At 37.5% G+C, this 17036-nt stretch overlaps 1 protein-coding gene across 2 annotated transcripts; it reads right to left on the reverse strand.

The window, feature by feature from the left end:
- Window positions 1–17: 17 nt before the first annotated feature.
- On the reverse strand, window positions 18–14921 carry vaspa (vasodilator stimulated phosphoprotein a). Of its 2 annotated transcripts, XM_051120738.1 has the most exons (15): window positions 14812–14921; window positions 14618–14703; window positions 7722–7893; window positions 7010–7184; window positions 6847–6916; window positions 5965–6280; window positions 3100–3151; window positions 2991–3054; window positions 2711–2759; window positions 2354–2372; window positions 2213–2264; window positions 1835–1903; window positions 1697–1751; window positions 1558–1615; window positions 18–1465 (listed from the first exon to the last, which is right to left on the reverse strand). In XM_051120738.1, the coding sequence occupies exons 2-15, from the start codon at window positions 14620–14622 to the stop codon at window positions 1428–1430; spliced, it is 1194 nt and encodes a 397-aa protein (XP_050976695.1). In that variant the 5' UTR covers window positions 14623–14703; window positions 14812–14921; the 3' UTR covers window positions 18–1427. The 2 variants fall into 2 exon arrangements, with proteins under 2 accessions (XP_050976695.1, XP_050976694.1); XM_051120737.1 differs by having other exon boundaries at window positions 2991–3151.
- Between the last annotated feature and the right edge of the window lie 2115 nt (window positions 14922–17036).

A 17036-nucleotide genomic window follows, 5' to 3' on the forward strand; every position in this document is an offset into this window, starting at 1 on the left:
TGAGGCGGAGACACTGATCCGGGATCGGCCCGAGGCTCGAGCGCCTTCAAACAGGCCGAACGGCTTTATTTGCACTTTCAAGCGCTGCATAGCGGATCTTACTGTAAAACAACGACATGCCTTACAAACTTACCGACAACTACTCAACATACACACACTCTCTCAACTCATACAAAGTACTTTGGTGGTACCATGGTAATACTACAGTACTTTTCTGTCACTGACATACAAAATAACACATATTAATACAGATTTCGCTTGAAACAGCTGATATTCCTCATACACATCCCTGAGGCTCACATCTGATCATTTTCAATCACATTATCTGACATGATTCAACAAACTCAGGGGTTTTCAATCTTTCAGGAGCCACGGGCCCCCAAATACGATCATTCTGGTGCAAGGGGCCCGTTCTAACATTTATATTAATGTAATTTCATGCATAAAAAAATAAATGTATATTGTGAAAAACTATTATAAATATGGAAAATATTATTTTTGTTATTTTTATCAACGTTTTAAATTTAAAACAATTTTTTACTAAGTAGAAAACTGTACAGTTAGATTTATTTTACTTTCATTTATTCATATTATTCATTTGTAAACCAATTTATTTTAAATTTTATCTAAATCTTTTTAAAACCAATTTATTTTAATGTTCTTTTTTATTTTATTCAAATTATTTAATTTTAAAACTGTTTATATTACTCATTTTTTATTCAAATTATTTATTTTTAAATTTTAATGTTTTTATTTTATTACAATTGTAATTTTTTTAATAAATATTTTTTAAGATTTTTATTTTAATTTTAAATGTTTTATATTAATTTAGCTTAATCATATTTTCATTTTATCTGAATTATTCATTTTTAAATCAATTTTTAATCAAATTTTCATTTTATTCAATTTTTTTTAAAAATAAATGTATTTTAATCACATTTGCTTTAATCACAGTTTAACCTTATTTTTTATATTTACGTATTTTAATATTTCCACTGACCCACTAACACTCCCTCGCGGGTCGCGGAACCCAGTTTGAAAACCCCTGCCTGTCAAACATGGTTTATATAACAGTGCATGATAAATAACCTGCAATTACACAGAATCCCACGTATTCTGATCATTACAGATGTAAACAACTAACTAGTGACACCGTTTCTAGATGCAGGTGGTACATGTAAGAGCGCTACATGTAAACATGAAATTAAAGCACAAATGCAACAGACTAAATGCTCTACACAGCAGCAGAGCAGAAAGATTGACATTCATTAATTTTCACTAATATTCACAAAAAAGGCATTGGGTGTAAAACTACAGGGGTAAAAGCGAGTGAGTTTCTTGCATCTTGAAGCGTGTGCACGTGAGAAGGAAGCATCTTGTGTTTGTGCTTCTGCGCAGACGTTTGCGCAGATCTCCCTGATCCGCAGCTATCCGGTACTGATCTTCTGCACCTCCTCAATCAGAGCTGTGGATGAAACACAACAATCACAGCGTCAGAGCACGAACACATCACTGCATTTCTGTGAAGAAGAGCGACTGAGGAAGCACAAGACTGACCGCTGATGATCTCATCCTTCACTTTCTGCAGCTCCTTGCGCATCTCTTCCAGGATGTCCTGCGATCAGACAGGTGGTGTTTTAGATGAAGTGTGTGTGTTTAGAGCATATGTGTGTGTGTGTGTGATGCAGCTACTGACCTGTTTGAATTTCTCCATGTCTGTGGAGTCGCCTGTGCTGCTGCCGGGCCTCGTCCTGCGGGAAGAAGCAAAACATATGGATCTTCATCACGCAGATGCTCAGACGAGCAGAAATCACCGAACAGAAGCGCGACGTACCTGCTCAACGGAGCCGCGGTCGCAGGAGACACCGGGCTCTTGTCCTGACTCTTAGTTGCTGAATTCACCCTGTTCAAAACCAGTTATTGTTAACCAAAACTAGAGCTATTAAAACATGCTTGTTAACTGATATAAAGTTAACACTTTTTTTTTAAATATTGCGTAATAAGTACTAAGATTAGGTGAAATAAAACTGAAACTGAAATAAAACTATTTAGAATTAAAAAAAAAAAAAAAAAAAAAAAAAAACTAACAGAAAGGACAAAAGCACCTAACCAAATAACTGAAAATATAAAAGTATAGAAGTAACAGTAAAACACCCGAAACACTCTGAATCACACAGCAGGTTTATGTAACCGTCAGTCATCCTGTTTTTACCGTGACACAGACGACGGTTTCTCCCAGGGCTTCTTCACCACCTCTGGTTTGTCTGAATGAGAAAGATAAAGAGCATTTGAGGTCATGATGTTCACCGTAAACAGGAAGTGCAGTGAGATGATGAAGTGATTTGACTCTCACCTGCAGCTACAGAATCAGCCTGAGAACAGAAAGAGAGAGAGAGCAGAGATCAGATGAACCGTCACACACACACACGCACACACACAGACTGGTATTCCTATCATTATCAATGGGTTCATTCCATAGGCGTAATGGTTTTTCTACTTTACAAACTGTATTTTCTATCCCCTTACCCTCACACAAAACTACAGGCATTTTTACACTCATTCCATTTTGTGTGATTTATAAGCTTATTTTCTTACAGGGAGCAAATATGATCCCACAACGTCAAAATTGACTAGTATTACTACACTTGTGGGGACATTTGGTCCTCATAATGAGGGAAATACTAGTGCACACACACATACACAGACTTACATTGCTTGTTTCTTCCTTCTTGACCGCTGGAGTGTCAGCAACTTTTCTTCTGTAACACACACAGATGAAGATGTTGAGCTGCTGTAGTGTTGCTGCTGCAGCATCAGTTTCAGATTGACTCTAAATGACACATAAGCAACTGAAGGAGACTTTTAGACGGCCACTTCCTGCCTAAGCGAATGGTTTCTGACTAAATTTATGCATGTGTATATAAACGTAAGTGTATGTATATATTTCTACTGCAGAGCAAACATGATGACTTTAGTGGCGTTAAACTGACCGTCGAGCTAGAATTGCACTCATTTCTCCCATCAGTCCTCCTCCTCCACCTCCTCCTCCACCTCCTCCTCCTCCACCACCACCACCGCCACCGCCGCCGCCGCCGCCACCACCTCCTCCTGAGCTGGCAGGAGCTGCAGGAGCTGCTGATCCACTGTCCTCCTGCACACACACGGTCATGAAAAGTCATGCAAATTGGTTAGAGTAAATATTACAAAAAAAATACATTATATATACATGGTGCGATTTGTAAAAAAAAGCAGAGGGGGGATGCTTTTGAAAACATTTTTCTCTCTTCATAGGCAGAAGTTGACCCTACTGATATTTAAGACATTTGCTTTAAACATTTAAATGTTCACCAAGATTTTTTCTTAACTCTACAATTCATAAATCCACTTTACCAGCTAAATTACTCTTAGACAGCGATGCCACAGAAATATACAGAGAGCTACTGCACAAATGGAAGTTCAAAGACAATATTCTAAAGATGGTGATGTGCTTGTTTCTCTGGATAATAATGTCAATAGAGAAAGCGAGCAAAGAACTCAGCATCAACAGAGCTTTTGGAAATTCTGAATCGGTTAAACCATTGTGTCGCAAAACGATTCACTGTTTCAAAACACTTTAGTTGGATTGTGTATCGTGAATCATTTGATTCAGATCAGGACTCAAAGCGCAAAGCATTTTGTATCACAAATCATTGGACTTCAGAGCAGGTTTGTGGGATGTTTTTTTTATCCCCAAAAGGGATTAAAATAATTCAGCAGAGGCAGGGATGCATAGACGGGGGGGTAAATATATATATACACACAAACACACATTATCTCTGTCAATACTGATAACGGTAGCCGATTTTCCAGAATGATATCTGCTGATACCGATAACCGATTTTCCAGATACCAATAACCAGTTTTCCAGAATGATATCTGCCGATACCGATAACCGATTTTCCAGATACGATAACTGGTTTTCCAGATACCAATAACCGGTTTTCTAGAATGATATCTGCCGATACCGATAACCAATTTTCCAGATTGATACCTCCCGATACCAATAACCGATTTTCTAGAATGATATCTGCCGATACTCATAACCGATTTTCCAGAATGATATCTGCTGATACCCATAACCGAATTTCCAGATACCGATAACCGGTTTTCAAGAATGATATCTGCCGATACCGATAACAGATTTTCCAGATACTGATACCCGGTTTTCCAGAATGATATCTGCCGATACCGATAACCGATTTTCCAGATACGATAACCGGTTTTCAGAACGATATCTGCCGATACCGATTTTCCAGAATGATATCTGCCGATACCGATAACGGATTTTCTAGAATGATATCTGCCGATACCGATAACCGATTTTCCGGATTTTCTAGAATGATATCTGCCGATACCGATAACAGATTTTCCAGATACTGATACCCGGTTTTCCAGAATGATATCTGCCGATACCGATAACCGATTTTCCAGATATCTGCCGATAACTGATTTTCCAGATACCGATAACCAATAACCGATTTTCTAGAATGATATCTGCCGATACCCATAACCGATTTTCCAGAATGATATCTGCCGATACCCATAACCGATTTTCCAGAATGATATCTGCCGATACCAATAACCGATTTTCTAGAATGATATCTGCCGATACGATTTTCAGAATAACCGATTTTCCAGAATGATATCTGCTGATACCCTAGAATGATAACCGATAACCGTTTTTCCAGATACCGATAACCGATTTTCCAGAATGATATCTGCCGATACCGATAACAGATTTTCTAGAATGATATCTGCTGATACCCATAACCGATTTTCTTTTCCAGAATGATATCTGCCGATACCGATAACCGATTTTCCAGATACCGATAACCGATTTTCCAGAATGATACCTCGATACCAATAACCGATTTTCCAGAATGATATCTGCTGATACCAATAACCGATTTTCTAGAATGATATCTGCCGATACCCATAACCGATTTTCCAGAATGATATCTGCTGATACCAATAACCGATTTTCTAGAATGATATCTGCCGATACCGATAACCGTTTTTCCAGATACCGATAACCGATTTTCCAGAATGATACCTGCCGATACCAATAACCGATTTTCTAGAATGATATCTGCTGATACCCATAACCGATTTTCCAGAATGATATCTGCCGATACCCATAACCGATTTTCCAGAATGATATCTGCTGATACCCATAACCGATTTCCCAGAATGATACCTGCCAAAACCAATAACCGATTTTCTAGAATGATATCTGCCGATACCGATAACCCTTTTTCCAGATACCGATAACCGATTTTCCAGAATGATACCTGCCGATACCAATAACTGATTTTCTAGAATGATATCTGCCAATACCCATAACCGATTTTCCAGATACCAATAACCGGATTTCCAGAATGATATCTGCCGATACCGATAACCGATTTTTCAGAATGATATCTGTGATACCGATAATGGTAGCCGATTATCCAGAATGATATCTGCCGATATTGATAACGGCAGCCGATTATCCAGAAAAAAATATTTAGTGCAGAGAAAAACCATGGATCTAGCAACCCTGGCTTAAACTACAGGTGATTCATAGAGTCATATAGAGTCTACTTTAATGTTGCTATTTTTAAATAGTTAATGCTAAATTCAACACCAGAATTTTCTTCCTTTTGATTGACTGGATATAATCAGACCTGATCATTGGCTAATTTTGAACAATCAAAAAAAATAGCTGTTTAGTTGATGTTTTTTAACTAAACTAAGAAACATCTTTTAGCTCATTTTAACATGTCATCCTGAGGACCCGGGTTGGTCTTGTGATCAGATCTGTAGCTGTGACGCATCAGGACGGCAGTGAGGGACGGCCAACTCACCTGTCAATCAAGCACTACAACACAGGAAATCTCAAACATAAATGCATCTCATTCACCATCAAATGATCACGTGACTGACCTTGGCTACTTTGCGTAGTTTAGCTCCAGCGAGTGCCGCAGCCAGACCTCCATCACCACCTCCTCCTCCTCCTCCTCCTCCTCCTCCTCCTCCTGAAGGCGGAGGAGGGGGAGCTGGCGGGCCTCCTCCTGACGGAGGTGGTGGTGGGGGGGGAGGCGGGGGTCCTGGAGCGGGTGGAGGTCCGGGAGGAGGAGGAGGTGCAGAGGCGGGACCGGGAGCGGGAGGAGGACCAGGAGGCGGAGCCGGAGCGGCAGACGCCTGTCTCTCTCTCTCCTGTCTCTCTCTCTCCTGACGCTCCCTCTCCTGCTGCTCCTGCCTACGGAGACACACGGTTATACTTTCACTTCTGTAACATCACACATTTCACAGCTAAACAGGATGTTTAATGAGCAATAAATGTGGGCGGGACTTGACTGGATGGTAAATAAGAGGGATTGAGTTGTTTTCAAAAGTTTGGGTTAATTAAGACTTTGTCATTTTTTTTAAAGAAGTCTCTTTTGCTCACCAAGGCTGCATTTATTTGATCAAAAATACAGTAAAAAATTTTAAAACAGCTGTTTTCTATGTGAATATCTGTTAAAATGTAATTTATTTCTGTGATGCGCAGCTGAATTTTCAGCATCATTACTCCAGTCTTCAGTGCCACATGATCCTTCAGAAATCATTCTAATATTTGATTTGCTGCTCAACAAACATTTCTGATTATTATCAATGTTGAAAACAGTTGTGCTGCACAATATTTTTGTGGAAATTGTCATGCATTTTATTTTTCAGGATTCAGAAGAATACAAAGTTCAAAAGAAGACAAACTCTGATTTGTGCAGAATAAGTGAGGTAAAACAGGGTTGATTTTCATGATAAAGATGATGATGATGGTCATACCTCCTTTTCTGTTCGATCTCCTCAGCACTCGGGCCGTTCTGAGGCGGTCGAGGAGGAGGAGGACACGCGCCTGTGAAGACAAACCAAAAACATTTACTCCTGTACATTTATACAACATTTCTACTCCTACAAGCATGTTTTTTTTACCCTAGTAAACTCTTACCAGCATCTCCGCTGAGCATGTCGAGCGCGTGCATCATGCCGTTGGCGAATTGAGCCGCGTCCTCTTTACTGCCAAAGTTCAGACCCCAGACCTGCCGCGCATCCCGCCACTGGTGGAACGTAGGCGTCGCCTGGTTATATTTGATCCCGCGGACCAGAGGACAGTTGATGACCACCTGAAGACACACACAGATGACAGACAGGAATCAGATCTTCATCGAACACACCAGAGCTCCAAACTAATAAAGTAAATAAATGCATATTTTATATTCTCAGAGGTTAAATAAATAAATACATAAATAATATCAGTTATGTGGACTGAATCTATTGAACGCAGTAGAATAATCATGTATGAACTGTCCATTAATTCGATTAATGCGTATCTGTTTGTGGTGTTGTGCAGCAGATGCCAGCGAGCCGCCACACTGACATGATTTACAGGAACCGAAAGACAGTTCAGAAGCTGTGAGACTGAAACATCTCTGAGATTAACCACCAAGATCTGCGGCTGCCGGGACGGCACACAACACACCCCTTTCCCATCATGCCCAGCACGCACAGCAACGACAAGATCCTTCATACGCTCCAGAACAAACAAACACACACACACACTTCCTCTGTGGCTTCACACGTACACACACACACGCTAAACTTCCGATGATTGTCTAAACTTGTCTCACACATTAAAGAGTTTTTATTATCTCATCAGTTACCTGCTGATCGGCCTGTTGTTTGCGTCCCACCACCCTGAAGCTGTTGTTACTGGGGTTCTGGAAGATGTGAACCCTGCTGACGGCCTGAGCGCCAGAACCGGCCGGTAACCAGCGCTTACTGCCGTCATCATACATCATGACGGTGGCCCGCGCCTGACAGATGCTCTGCTCGCTGCAAAACAACACATGAAAATCACACACCGCACACAGACTTTGACTTCAGCCAGAAAACCTGCAACTGTGCTCAACTTCATATAGTGAAACATGAACGTGCCAGAAAATGAATCACCCCGGCGACAGGTTACACACCGCAAACTGTGATCTTCCTTAATATTTCTGTCTTTTTTCTGCTAAAAATAGTTAAGATTTCTTAAATTAAAATGCATTTCTGAAGATGAACATTGGCTTAAAATGTAAAGTCTTGTTTTCTGAGAAACTGATCCAAATAAAGTGATTTTGTATTTAAAACAAGAACAAATATCTTTCACTTGGGACAGAAATATAAACTCAAGTCAAAGTCAAAACTAGGGTGTTTTTCTGACCACACTGTCTGATAACACTTAAGAACACAAAACTGTCTAATAACACTTGCTTGAACAATTCAAAGCGGTCTGATAACACTTAAGAACACTTAAAATGTACTGTTAACACTTACTTTAAAAAAACTTAAAACTGTCTGATAACACTTAAAGGGGTCATCGGAAGCTAAGCTCACTTTTACATGTTGTTTGAACATTAATGTGTGTTGTCAGTGTATGTACAAATCTACCCTATAATGATAAAAATCCATGCAGTGGTTTTTAATTAATCTGTAAAAATAATATCCCCTTTTTCAAATCGAGCCGTTCTCAGATGCCTGTCGTTGTGGCGTCACATCAACAGAGGCCACTCCCACCATAGTTGATTGACATGAGCGTCTTACCTCAGATCAGCTGTAACAGTCCGACCTCCATTGTTTTGATGCTGGAGCAGGGATGTAAGTTAGACAAGAATATCTCCAATTGAGCGATTGAGGTGTTGTGTTGCTGGATGTAATAATGAACATAGTGGTCGTCATTTACTCCCGACATCTGAGCCGCTGAAGATGCAGTGGATTACGTTTGTTTGTGAAGGGAATGCACCTCCCGATCTACATATATCCGTCGGTGTTCGCGCGAATCATTCGTGATCCAGCTTCACTTACAGCAGAAGTGAGTATAAGGGGTTTTTAATAAATCTTTTCGATCACCTTTCCTAATAATGTGCTAGTTAGCAAGTTTAGCGGCTAAACGTGGCTAAATGCGGCTAAAGTAAACGGGCGGGGCGAGCAGAGCTCATTTGCATTTAAAGCAGCCTCGACCAGAATGGGATGATTTTTGCAGAGCTGATTTTGTCAAGGTAAAAAGGGTGTTGTTTTACACAACCATTGAGAATTTTTAATCAAAGTATATTATAGACTTTTCATTAAGACCCTGAAGAATCATATCAACTTGTGGAAAATGGACATCCGACGACCCCTTTAAGAACACTTAAAACGGTCTGTTAACACATTTAAAAACACATAAAACGGCCTGACAACATGTAAAAACATGTTGAACTGTCTGATAATGCTTAAAAACTTTAAATTGTCTGATAACACCATTTAAAATGGTCTGTTATCACTTATTTAAACACGGTCAATTCAAAACTGTCTGATAACACTTAGAAACACTTAAAAACTGTCTGATAACACCTTTAATTCAGATAATTCTGCAGATTTGCAAAAAAGGCGTAGTATTTCCTAATTTGATGATGAGTTCAGAAACATCAAAAACTTCACAGACATACAGATTTTTCATAAAATAAGAAAGATTTTTCAAAACTGCAAATGAGTGTAAAAATATGTTCAAATGATCCAATTAATGTTAAAGAACTTTTAAAAAAACACGGCTCATGTGTTGCCTTTTCTTCTGTCACTGACTGTGATTCTGACCTTCAAATCAGGATCAGGCATCAGATTATGTCATCCATCTGAAAATCTGATCAAATAATTGTAATCTGGCACAGATTCTGACAGGAATTGTGTGTTTGTGGCGTTTTTCTGCTGATTAAGGGGACTTCTTCAATGCACAAACGAAAGTAAAAATTCCACAAAATGCATCATATTTTGTAATAAAGCGTGAAGTGAAAGAGGAAAACAAAATTCCACATTTTCCACCAAGGCAGTTCGACTGCTGGTTTGAGTCAGAACCAAGTACTGGCTTTGATTCAGCAGAAATGATGCAGAGCAGTGATCGTGATCTCATGTTAGGCATAAACACTTCATTTTGATTCATTACTTTTATCCTCTATCATTTTGCATCTCCAGTAACTGTGTGTTGATTTATGAAAGAAAGAGCTGATGAAGAGCATCACTGTTGCAGTAAACCAAGAAAAAAACTTTTGAGTACAGTTTCACCTGTCAACATTTGAGCTGTTGATGAAAATATGACGCTGTTCATTAAAAGAGAAGAGATGTGAAACAGCAAGTTCACACATATAGAAACTGATCACACGCTCTTTAAGCACACGCATGCGCTCCGACACGCTGAAAATGCGCAGCAGTGAGTGTGTGTGAGAGGATGTGGGAAACCTCGTCTGTCCTCCTGTGCAACACTCTCAGTTAAACAACGTAACACAATACTTGACTTCCGCTCAGAAATGACAGCTACACCTCACTAACAATCAACCACCCCGAAAACACGACAATCACATCTCTATCTGACTGAGAGTCGTTCCGATCACATTTAAGATGCACAAACACCCGTGTGAACGTCAAACGTCCACTAAACACCAGCTGATTCAAACACACTGAGACTCAAGCGTGACAATCGTGAAGAGAAAAGATCCTTGATGTTTTGTTTTTGGGGTCACTGTATGTTACGAATGCCCATCCACCGAACTCGGACTTTAAATGTGTTAAGAAGAGGAAGTGAGAGTAATAAGAGGCAGCAAGAGGAAGCAGAAGTGCAGCTGAATAAAGACCTTAGACGTGTCATTGACCTATTGGGCAGATCAGAGGTGAGAAGACAGAAAGACAACAGTCACAGCAGATCAATCGCACTGAACCAGGAGCACACCATCACACGTCACTAACCAGGTCACAATCAGACAACAGGAAACGTTCTGGCAAAGTTTTCTTCCAGTTCTTCCAATAGTTCAGTGTTATCCATTCTTTAATAATGTTTTTGAAATGTTTGCACAAAAACATTATTTGTACAAATTTCTGAAACGCTTTAGTTTGACATTCATCTAACATTTTTAAAATGTAACTGTTTCAGAATGTTCAGAACATTCAGATGTAACATTTCCATAATCGGTGTGGGGTGTAACGCATTACAAGTTACAGAATCAGAATACTTTTTCCAAGTAACTAGTAAAGTAACACTTTACTTTTTAATTTACAAGAAAATATCTGAGTTACTTTTTTAAATAGTTCTCATGTTGACAGATCAGGAGTAAGATGTTACTTTAGTTCTAGAATAAATATGAACATGCATTAATTCATCTCACTCACTCACCAAAAATGCAGATTTAGTTTTTCAGTTTTCCTCAAAATTAATAAAAACTAAATGCAAACTCAGAATACGATGCAAACCTGCAATAATAAAATATGTTAAATGCAGGTATCTCTTATGTATTTAATTCAGGTTTATTAACCAAAGTCTTTGCTGCTGACCTTCGATGATCCAATTCAACAATAATAATAGGCAAAATTACTCAAGATAAACTAAAATTTGTTCTTCTTTTTTTTATTGCTGAAAGGTGTTAAACTTCTGTCTTCTGTCTTCTACTGTACAGACGTACATTTAGCTTTTCATTCAGTCTGAGGCTTTTGGTGTGAAAGAGCTTTTACATTTGCCAAAAATAGAACTTTTTATATTAAGAACAAAGAAGCAAGCCCTGCTTAGATATAGAAAGTAACGCAAAAGAAACATAATGCATTACTTTGCATAAAAAGTAACTAAGTAACAAAATTAGTTACTTTTTTATGGAGTAACACAATATTGTAATCAGTGTTGGGGAAAGCTACTTTTAAAAGTAATGCAATACAATTTTGTTTTACTCCCAATTTTGTTTTACATGGAATGTGTTACAGTACCTTTGTGTTACTTTTTAAATGTGGGCAGGGCTTGCTTCTTTGTTTTAAATATAAAACAATTCTAATGTAAAAGCCCTTTTACACCAAAAGTGAAATGAATTCACCTCAGGCTGAAAGAAAAGTACATGCAGGAGATCACTCTTCAGCTATAAAAAAAAATGAAGCACAAACGTTAGTTTATCTAAAGTCATTTTTGCTTATTAGTATGGTTGAATTGCATCATTGAAGGTCGGCAGCAAAGACACTAATGAATAAAATAGGGTTAAATACATAAAGGATATTTGTTTATTTAACATATTTAATTATTGCAGGGTTGAGTCATATTCTGAGTTTGCATTTCATTGTTTTTATTCATTTTGAGGAATACTGAATCTGTTTTTTGTGAGTGAGATGAATTAATGCATGTTCACATTTAGTCTAGAATACAGTAACATCATGTTACAGGAGACCTGTTGATCAATAAATAGGGAAAAAAGTAACTTATTTGAAAAAGTAACTTAGATATTTTTTTAGAATTTCAAAAGTAATGTGTTATTTTACTAGTTACTTGAAAAAAAGTAATATTGTTGCGTAACTCACATTACTTGTAATGCGTTACCCCCCCAACACTGATTGTAATGCATCACTTTTAAAAGTAACTTTTCCCAACACTGTCCATAATGTTTGGAAAATGATCAAATGTAACACTGGCATAATCGGGAAAAAATGCTTTTAAAACATTTAAGAAACTGAACATTCAGGGAACATTCAGAAATTACATTTCCATAACTTAATTTAGATTATAAAAACATTGTGGGAACATTCCTGAAACACAAAATTTCCAGTTTTCATGATGTTATTTAAAGGTTAAAAAAAAGGTTTCTTATAACGATCAAACGTTATTTTCACCCAAAATATAATGATATTTAAATGTTTATTTTTATCATTTTAAGAATGTTAAAATGTCTAGTTTTCTTGTTGTAATTAAAATGTTATTTAAAGATTACCAAAACATTTCTTACAACTGTCTACTAGCTTTATTTTCACCCAAAATATAACACTGAACATTTATTTTTTAATATTTAAAAATATTAGTAGAAGTAACGAGAACATTGCCTGTTCGCTGAGTAAATACTCAGTGCTTTCTAGACTTCCTGATTACGTTTCTTCATTGGGTTTCTATCGGATTCATGAATGCTGAAACTCTGTTTCAGATTATTTATTAAAGCTTATGCAAACGAAACGAACGGTCAGGCTTTGCTGTTTTCACGAGATCAGTGTACTTCTGTCTGAGACAGTGAAAAGGTGAACGTGAATCTATAGACAGATTCAAACACAAACTACTCACTCATCACTGATGAACATTTCATGGAACAAACACTGGCAGACCACAGCCACTTCTACATCCGATCAGTTCAAACACACCAATACTGGATGAGCACGTGGACTTTTGAGCACTGCTGGTTTTTCACACAGCTAGTTATTAATCAAACTCTAACCAACACGCAACCCTAACAGAAAACTGTTGCATTTTTAAAACTAAAAAAAGTTTCGTTTATTTATCATTGTATACTGTTTTTACAAACGAGGGCGTCTCCGAAAGAAGGTTTTGTCAAGATGAACTCACTTCTGGGTGCATTCTCATCTCCAAAATATGGTGAAGTACACAGTAAAAAAGTATTGTGATCACATCAGATAGTAATATCAAGGTTACTGAGTGAGTACTATAATCGTATACTATGGTATTTACAAGGTAACCCAAGATACTTCCTTCCTTTGATGTCGCCATGCTACAGTGCACAAAAAGTCATGCTAGAAACTTCTTGTTTTCTTAGAACGTTCATGAAGTACAAATGACATCATAAGAACATTCCAAGAATGTTGATCTCAGAATCTTTTCCCTCAACGTATATCCAATATTAATAAGGTAAACACTGTTTTAGAACGTTTTGTCCGAACATTTGTACAACGTGCAAAAAACCTTTTTTAAACAATCCGTTGAGATGTAACAAAATGTAACAATGTAATACAACAATACTGCAGTTACAAATTAACCTTCGTGAAAGTTGTTGGAATGTTTCGTAACTGATGGATTTGGCAACACTGACACTGTTGTGTTCCTGTTTATCACTGAAGCTGCTACTCCACTGTCATCTCGACTGTGTAAAGCACTGTACAGAAATAAATGTGACTTATGTAATAGTGATTATGATATTTGTGTGTTTGTGTTCAGAATCAACTTAATCAAATGGTAAACTAGCAGGAAGAGCAGAGTTTACTAGTTCACTCGAGTGTGAGTTTGCTGCTTCACTTCCTCAATGGAGAAAGAAGCAGGAAGCAGATGAAAGTCAAACGGTGTCAGAAATTAAATGATTCATGATCATTCAGAGGAACTCACTCACTCAGGTTGGACAGTGAATCCTGTGCGATCACTAAAGTTCATCTTTAGAAATTCTCATCAGTGTAAGTTCTAAGAGCTGTGTTTTTCGGTGCTGATGGAACTCAACGAACTCCTCACGATCATAATGATGATGAACTGAAAGAACCTCCGAGCTGAACGATGCATATCTGATGTCGCTTCAGTTATAATGAAAAACAAAGCAACTGCGCTGAAGTTTAGACAATCAATCGCTGATGTGCGTTAGAAACATCTCAAAGAAACGCGTGCAGAGTCTTCTGCAGTTGTAACTCGTGTAACAGCTCATGTTTGCACCAAACGCATCTGTCATCAGGTATAGATCAGTCTGAACATGTCATGAAACTCACACGGAGTCAATGAAACAGAAATCGGGTGAAATATGTGGCAGTTTTCACTCACCCCATTACTGATGGAGATCGATCTCACCCGCGCTGCTGATGAAGATACGAGAGAAACTGAACATCCGCTGAACATCAAACGGTTTCCTGGTTTCGAAGAGGGAAACACAATCAAACACACTATATGAACCGCTGAACAAGAGAAAGAGAAAAAACCATGAGAATGACAGAATAAGAAATGAGGTCTAAACTGACAGCAGCGAGGCTGAGGAGCATCTCCAGAGCTTCAGTCCTGCTGCTCAACTTCTGCGCGTTCGCACGAACACGCGCGCGCTCACACCTGACAATATCAGCTTAATAATAAATAGCGGAAGTGAGACGAGGGAGGCATTAATAAGCAGCGCCGAGCCCTTTAAAAAACCAGCACAGCCAACGAGTTCTCTGAACGTTTTGCTAACGTTTCCTTTAAGTTATGAAAACGTTTTCCTCAATGTTTTATTTACATCATTTGCAGACATGAGGGAATGTTACTTTTGAATGTCCTCTGAAACAAAGTTGCAACATTTCAAAAACATGAGCGTCCAACTGAAAGGAAGAAATAAAACCTTCCATTAACTTTAAATTCACGTCTTTGTGCTGTTTTGAGAACATTGTTAAAAGTTCGGAAACTTTGGAAGAACTTTGGCTCAGAACTAAGAACTGATCAATGCACTGCTATTCGTCTTCTAGACTTCTATTAGTCATCAAATAAGCTGATGGACTGGGAGATGTCTGACTCGAGCTCTTTGCTGAGCTCTTGTGGGTGATTTGTGTAAATGTCACTTGTTATTAAACACACAAACGGATCTGGGAAACACTTGTAGGCATCCAACATTCATAAGGCGACCCAGATGACAAAAACATGTTCTAAGAAACTTTTGTTATGCGAATAAAGTAAACAGTCCATTTGAGCAAGGGTGTAGGTTGGATTTTGGGATTGCTGGGGTCAAAACGGAAGACGACAGACAGTGGGATCTAGACAAGTTGGTTACTACACTTCTACTTTAATAAAACAATATGGTTAATTTTGTATTTGGGATTTTTATTTGTGCATTTTTTCTTTCTTTCTTTCTTTTATTGTTTTTATACTGCCTTAATGGTTTGATGTTTTTTTTACTGTTTAATAAAAAACTAAATATAGAAATTAGGGGGAAGTATATATATATATATATATATATTTTTTTTTTTTTTTTTTTGGCCAAATTAACCGATCTGAAATAAAAGATTTGCGAACCCGTACTGAAATTCTGATCTGAATCAAATGATTCGCAATCCGCGTTCCGCTCCTGATTTGTTTTATTTTTTTTATTTATTTATTTATTTATGTTATTAAACATTATAGATATCCAAAACACAAAGACAGTACAATTACAGACAAAATTGAATTATTAAAAAAACAAAAAACAAAAACAAGAATATACAGACTTGTTGCCAGGGTAACAAACAAAGAAAAAAACAGGGTAATAAAATTACATCTTAGGATGACACAAAGGATGAATACAGAGATACAGTTTTCATAGCATTAGCAGAACTTTGAATAGTTTCTATCCAAGTCCATTATGAACAAAGAAAAAAGAGGTTTAGAGCCAGTAAACTATTGTTTATGAATGTGAAATTTAGAAACAGAAAACATAAATTAATTTTGTAATATTTTCCTGTATTTTCCTTAGAATATTCAAATAATCCAAACAAAGCATCTTTAAAACAAAATGAGAAGTCACTTACAAAATAAGATTGGATAAACACCAAAAAGTCAGACCAGAATTTCTCTGTGTGGGTGCATTGCCAAAACAAATGAATGAAGACAAAAACTGCAGTTCACTTCAATGTCAGGCTTATATTTCCTAAGAAAGACTTTAGTCGGGTAACATTTGTGAATCAGTTTAAATGTCATTTCTTTTACTTTATTGGTAAGCAGATACTTATGAGGCAAGGTCCATACTTTCTCCCAAGGTATATTCTCTACAATATTATTCCAATATGATATTACATATGGAATTGTTGTTATCTCAGCCTGGAAGAGAGCTCTGATTTTATAGTTATTTTTCCGACAATCTTCAGAAAAGCAAACACCTCCAATCACTGTGTCAGTTAAATTCAGAGAGTAAGAACACGGCCATGGAAATGTAGAACCTTGCAACAGAAAAGACACACCAGAGGGAATGGCATTGAAAACAATCGCATATTCATCAGTAGATACAGGAATATTATATTTCTGTAAAAAATCTGAATAATTATAAAGTCTACCTTGTGAGTTAAAAAGCTGTCCAACTAAAAGAAGGTTGTTTTCAAACCAATCTTTGAAGAAAAGTGATTTATTCTTGTAAAGAATATCCTTATTGTTCCATAAGTAATATTTGTGCGGAGAGAAGTTGTGTTTGTATATGAGGGACCAGGCCAAGAGCATCTGCTTATGGAAATTAGAAAGTTTGACAGGGATT

The sequence above is a fragment of the Labeo rohita genome, chromosome 10, assembly GCF_022985175.1.
Source record: "Labeo rohita strain BAU-BD-2019 chromosome 10, IGBB_LRoh.1.0, whole genome shotgun sequence".
NCBI lineage: Eukaryota > Metazoa > Chordata > Actinopteri > Cypriniformes > Cyprinidae > Labeo > Labeo rohita.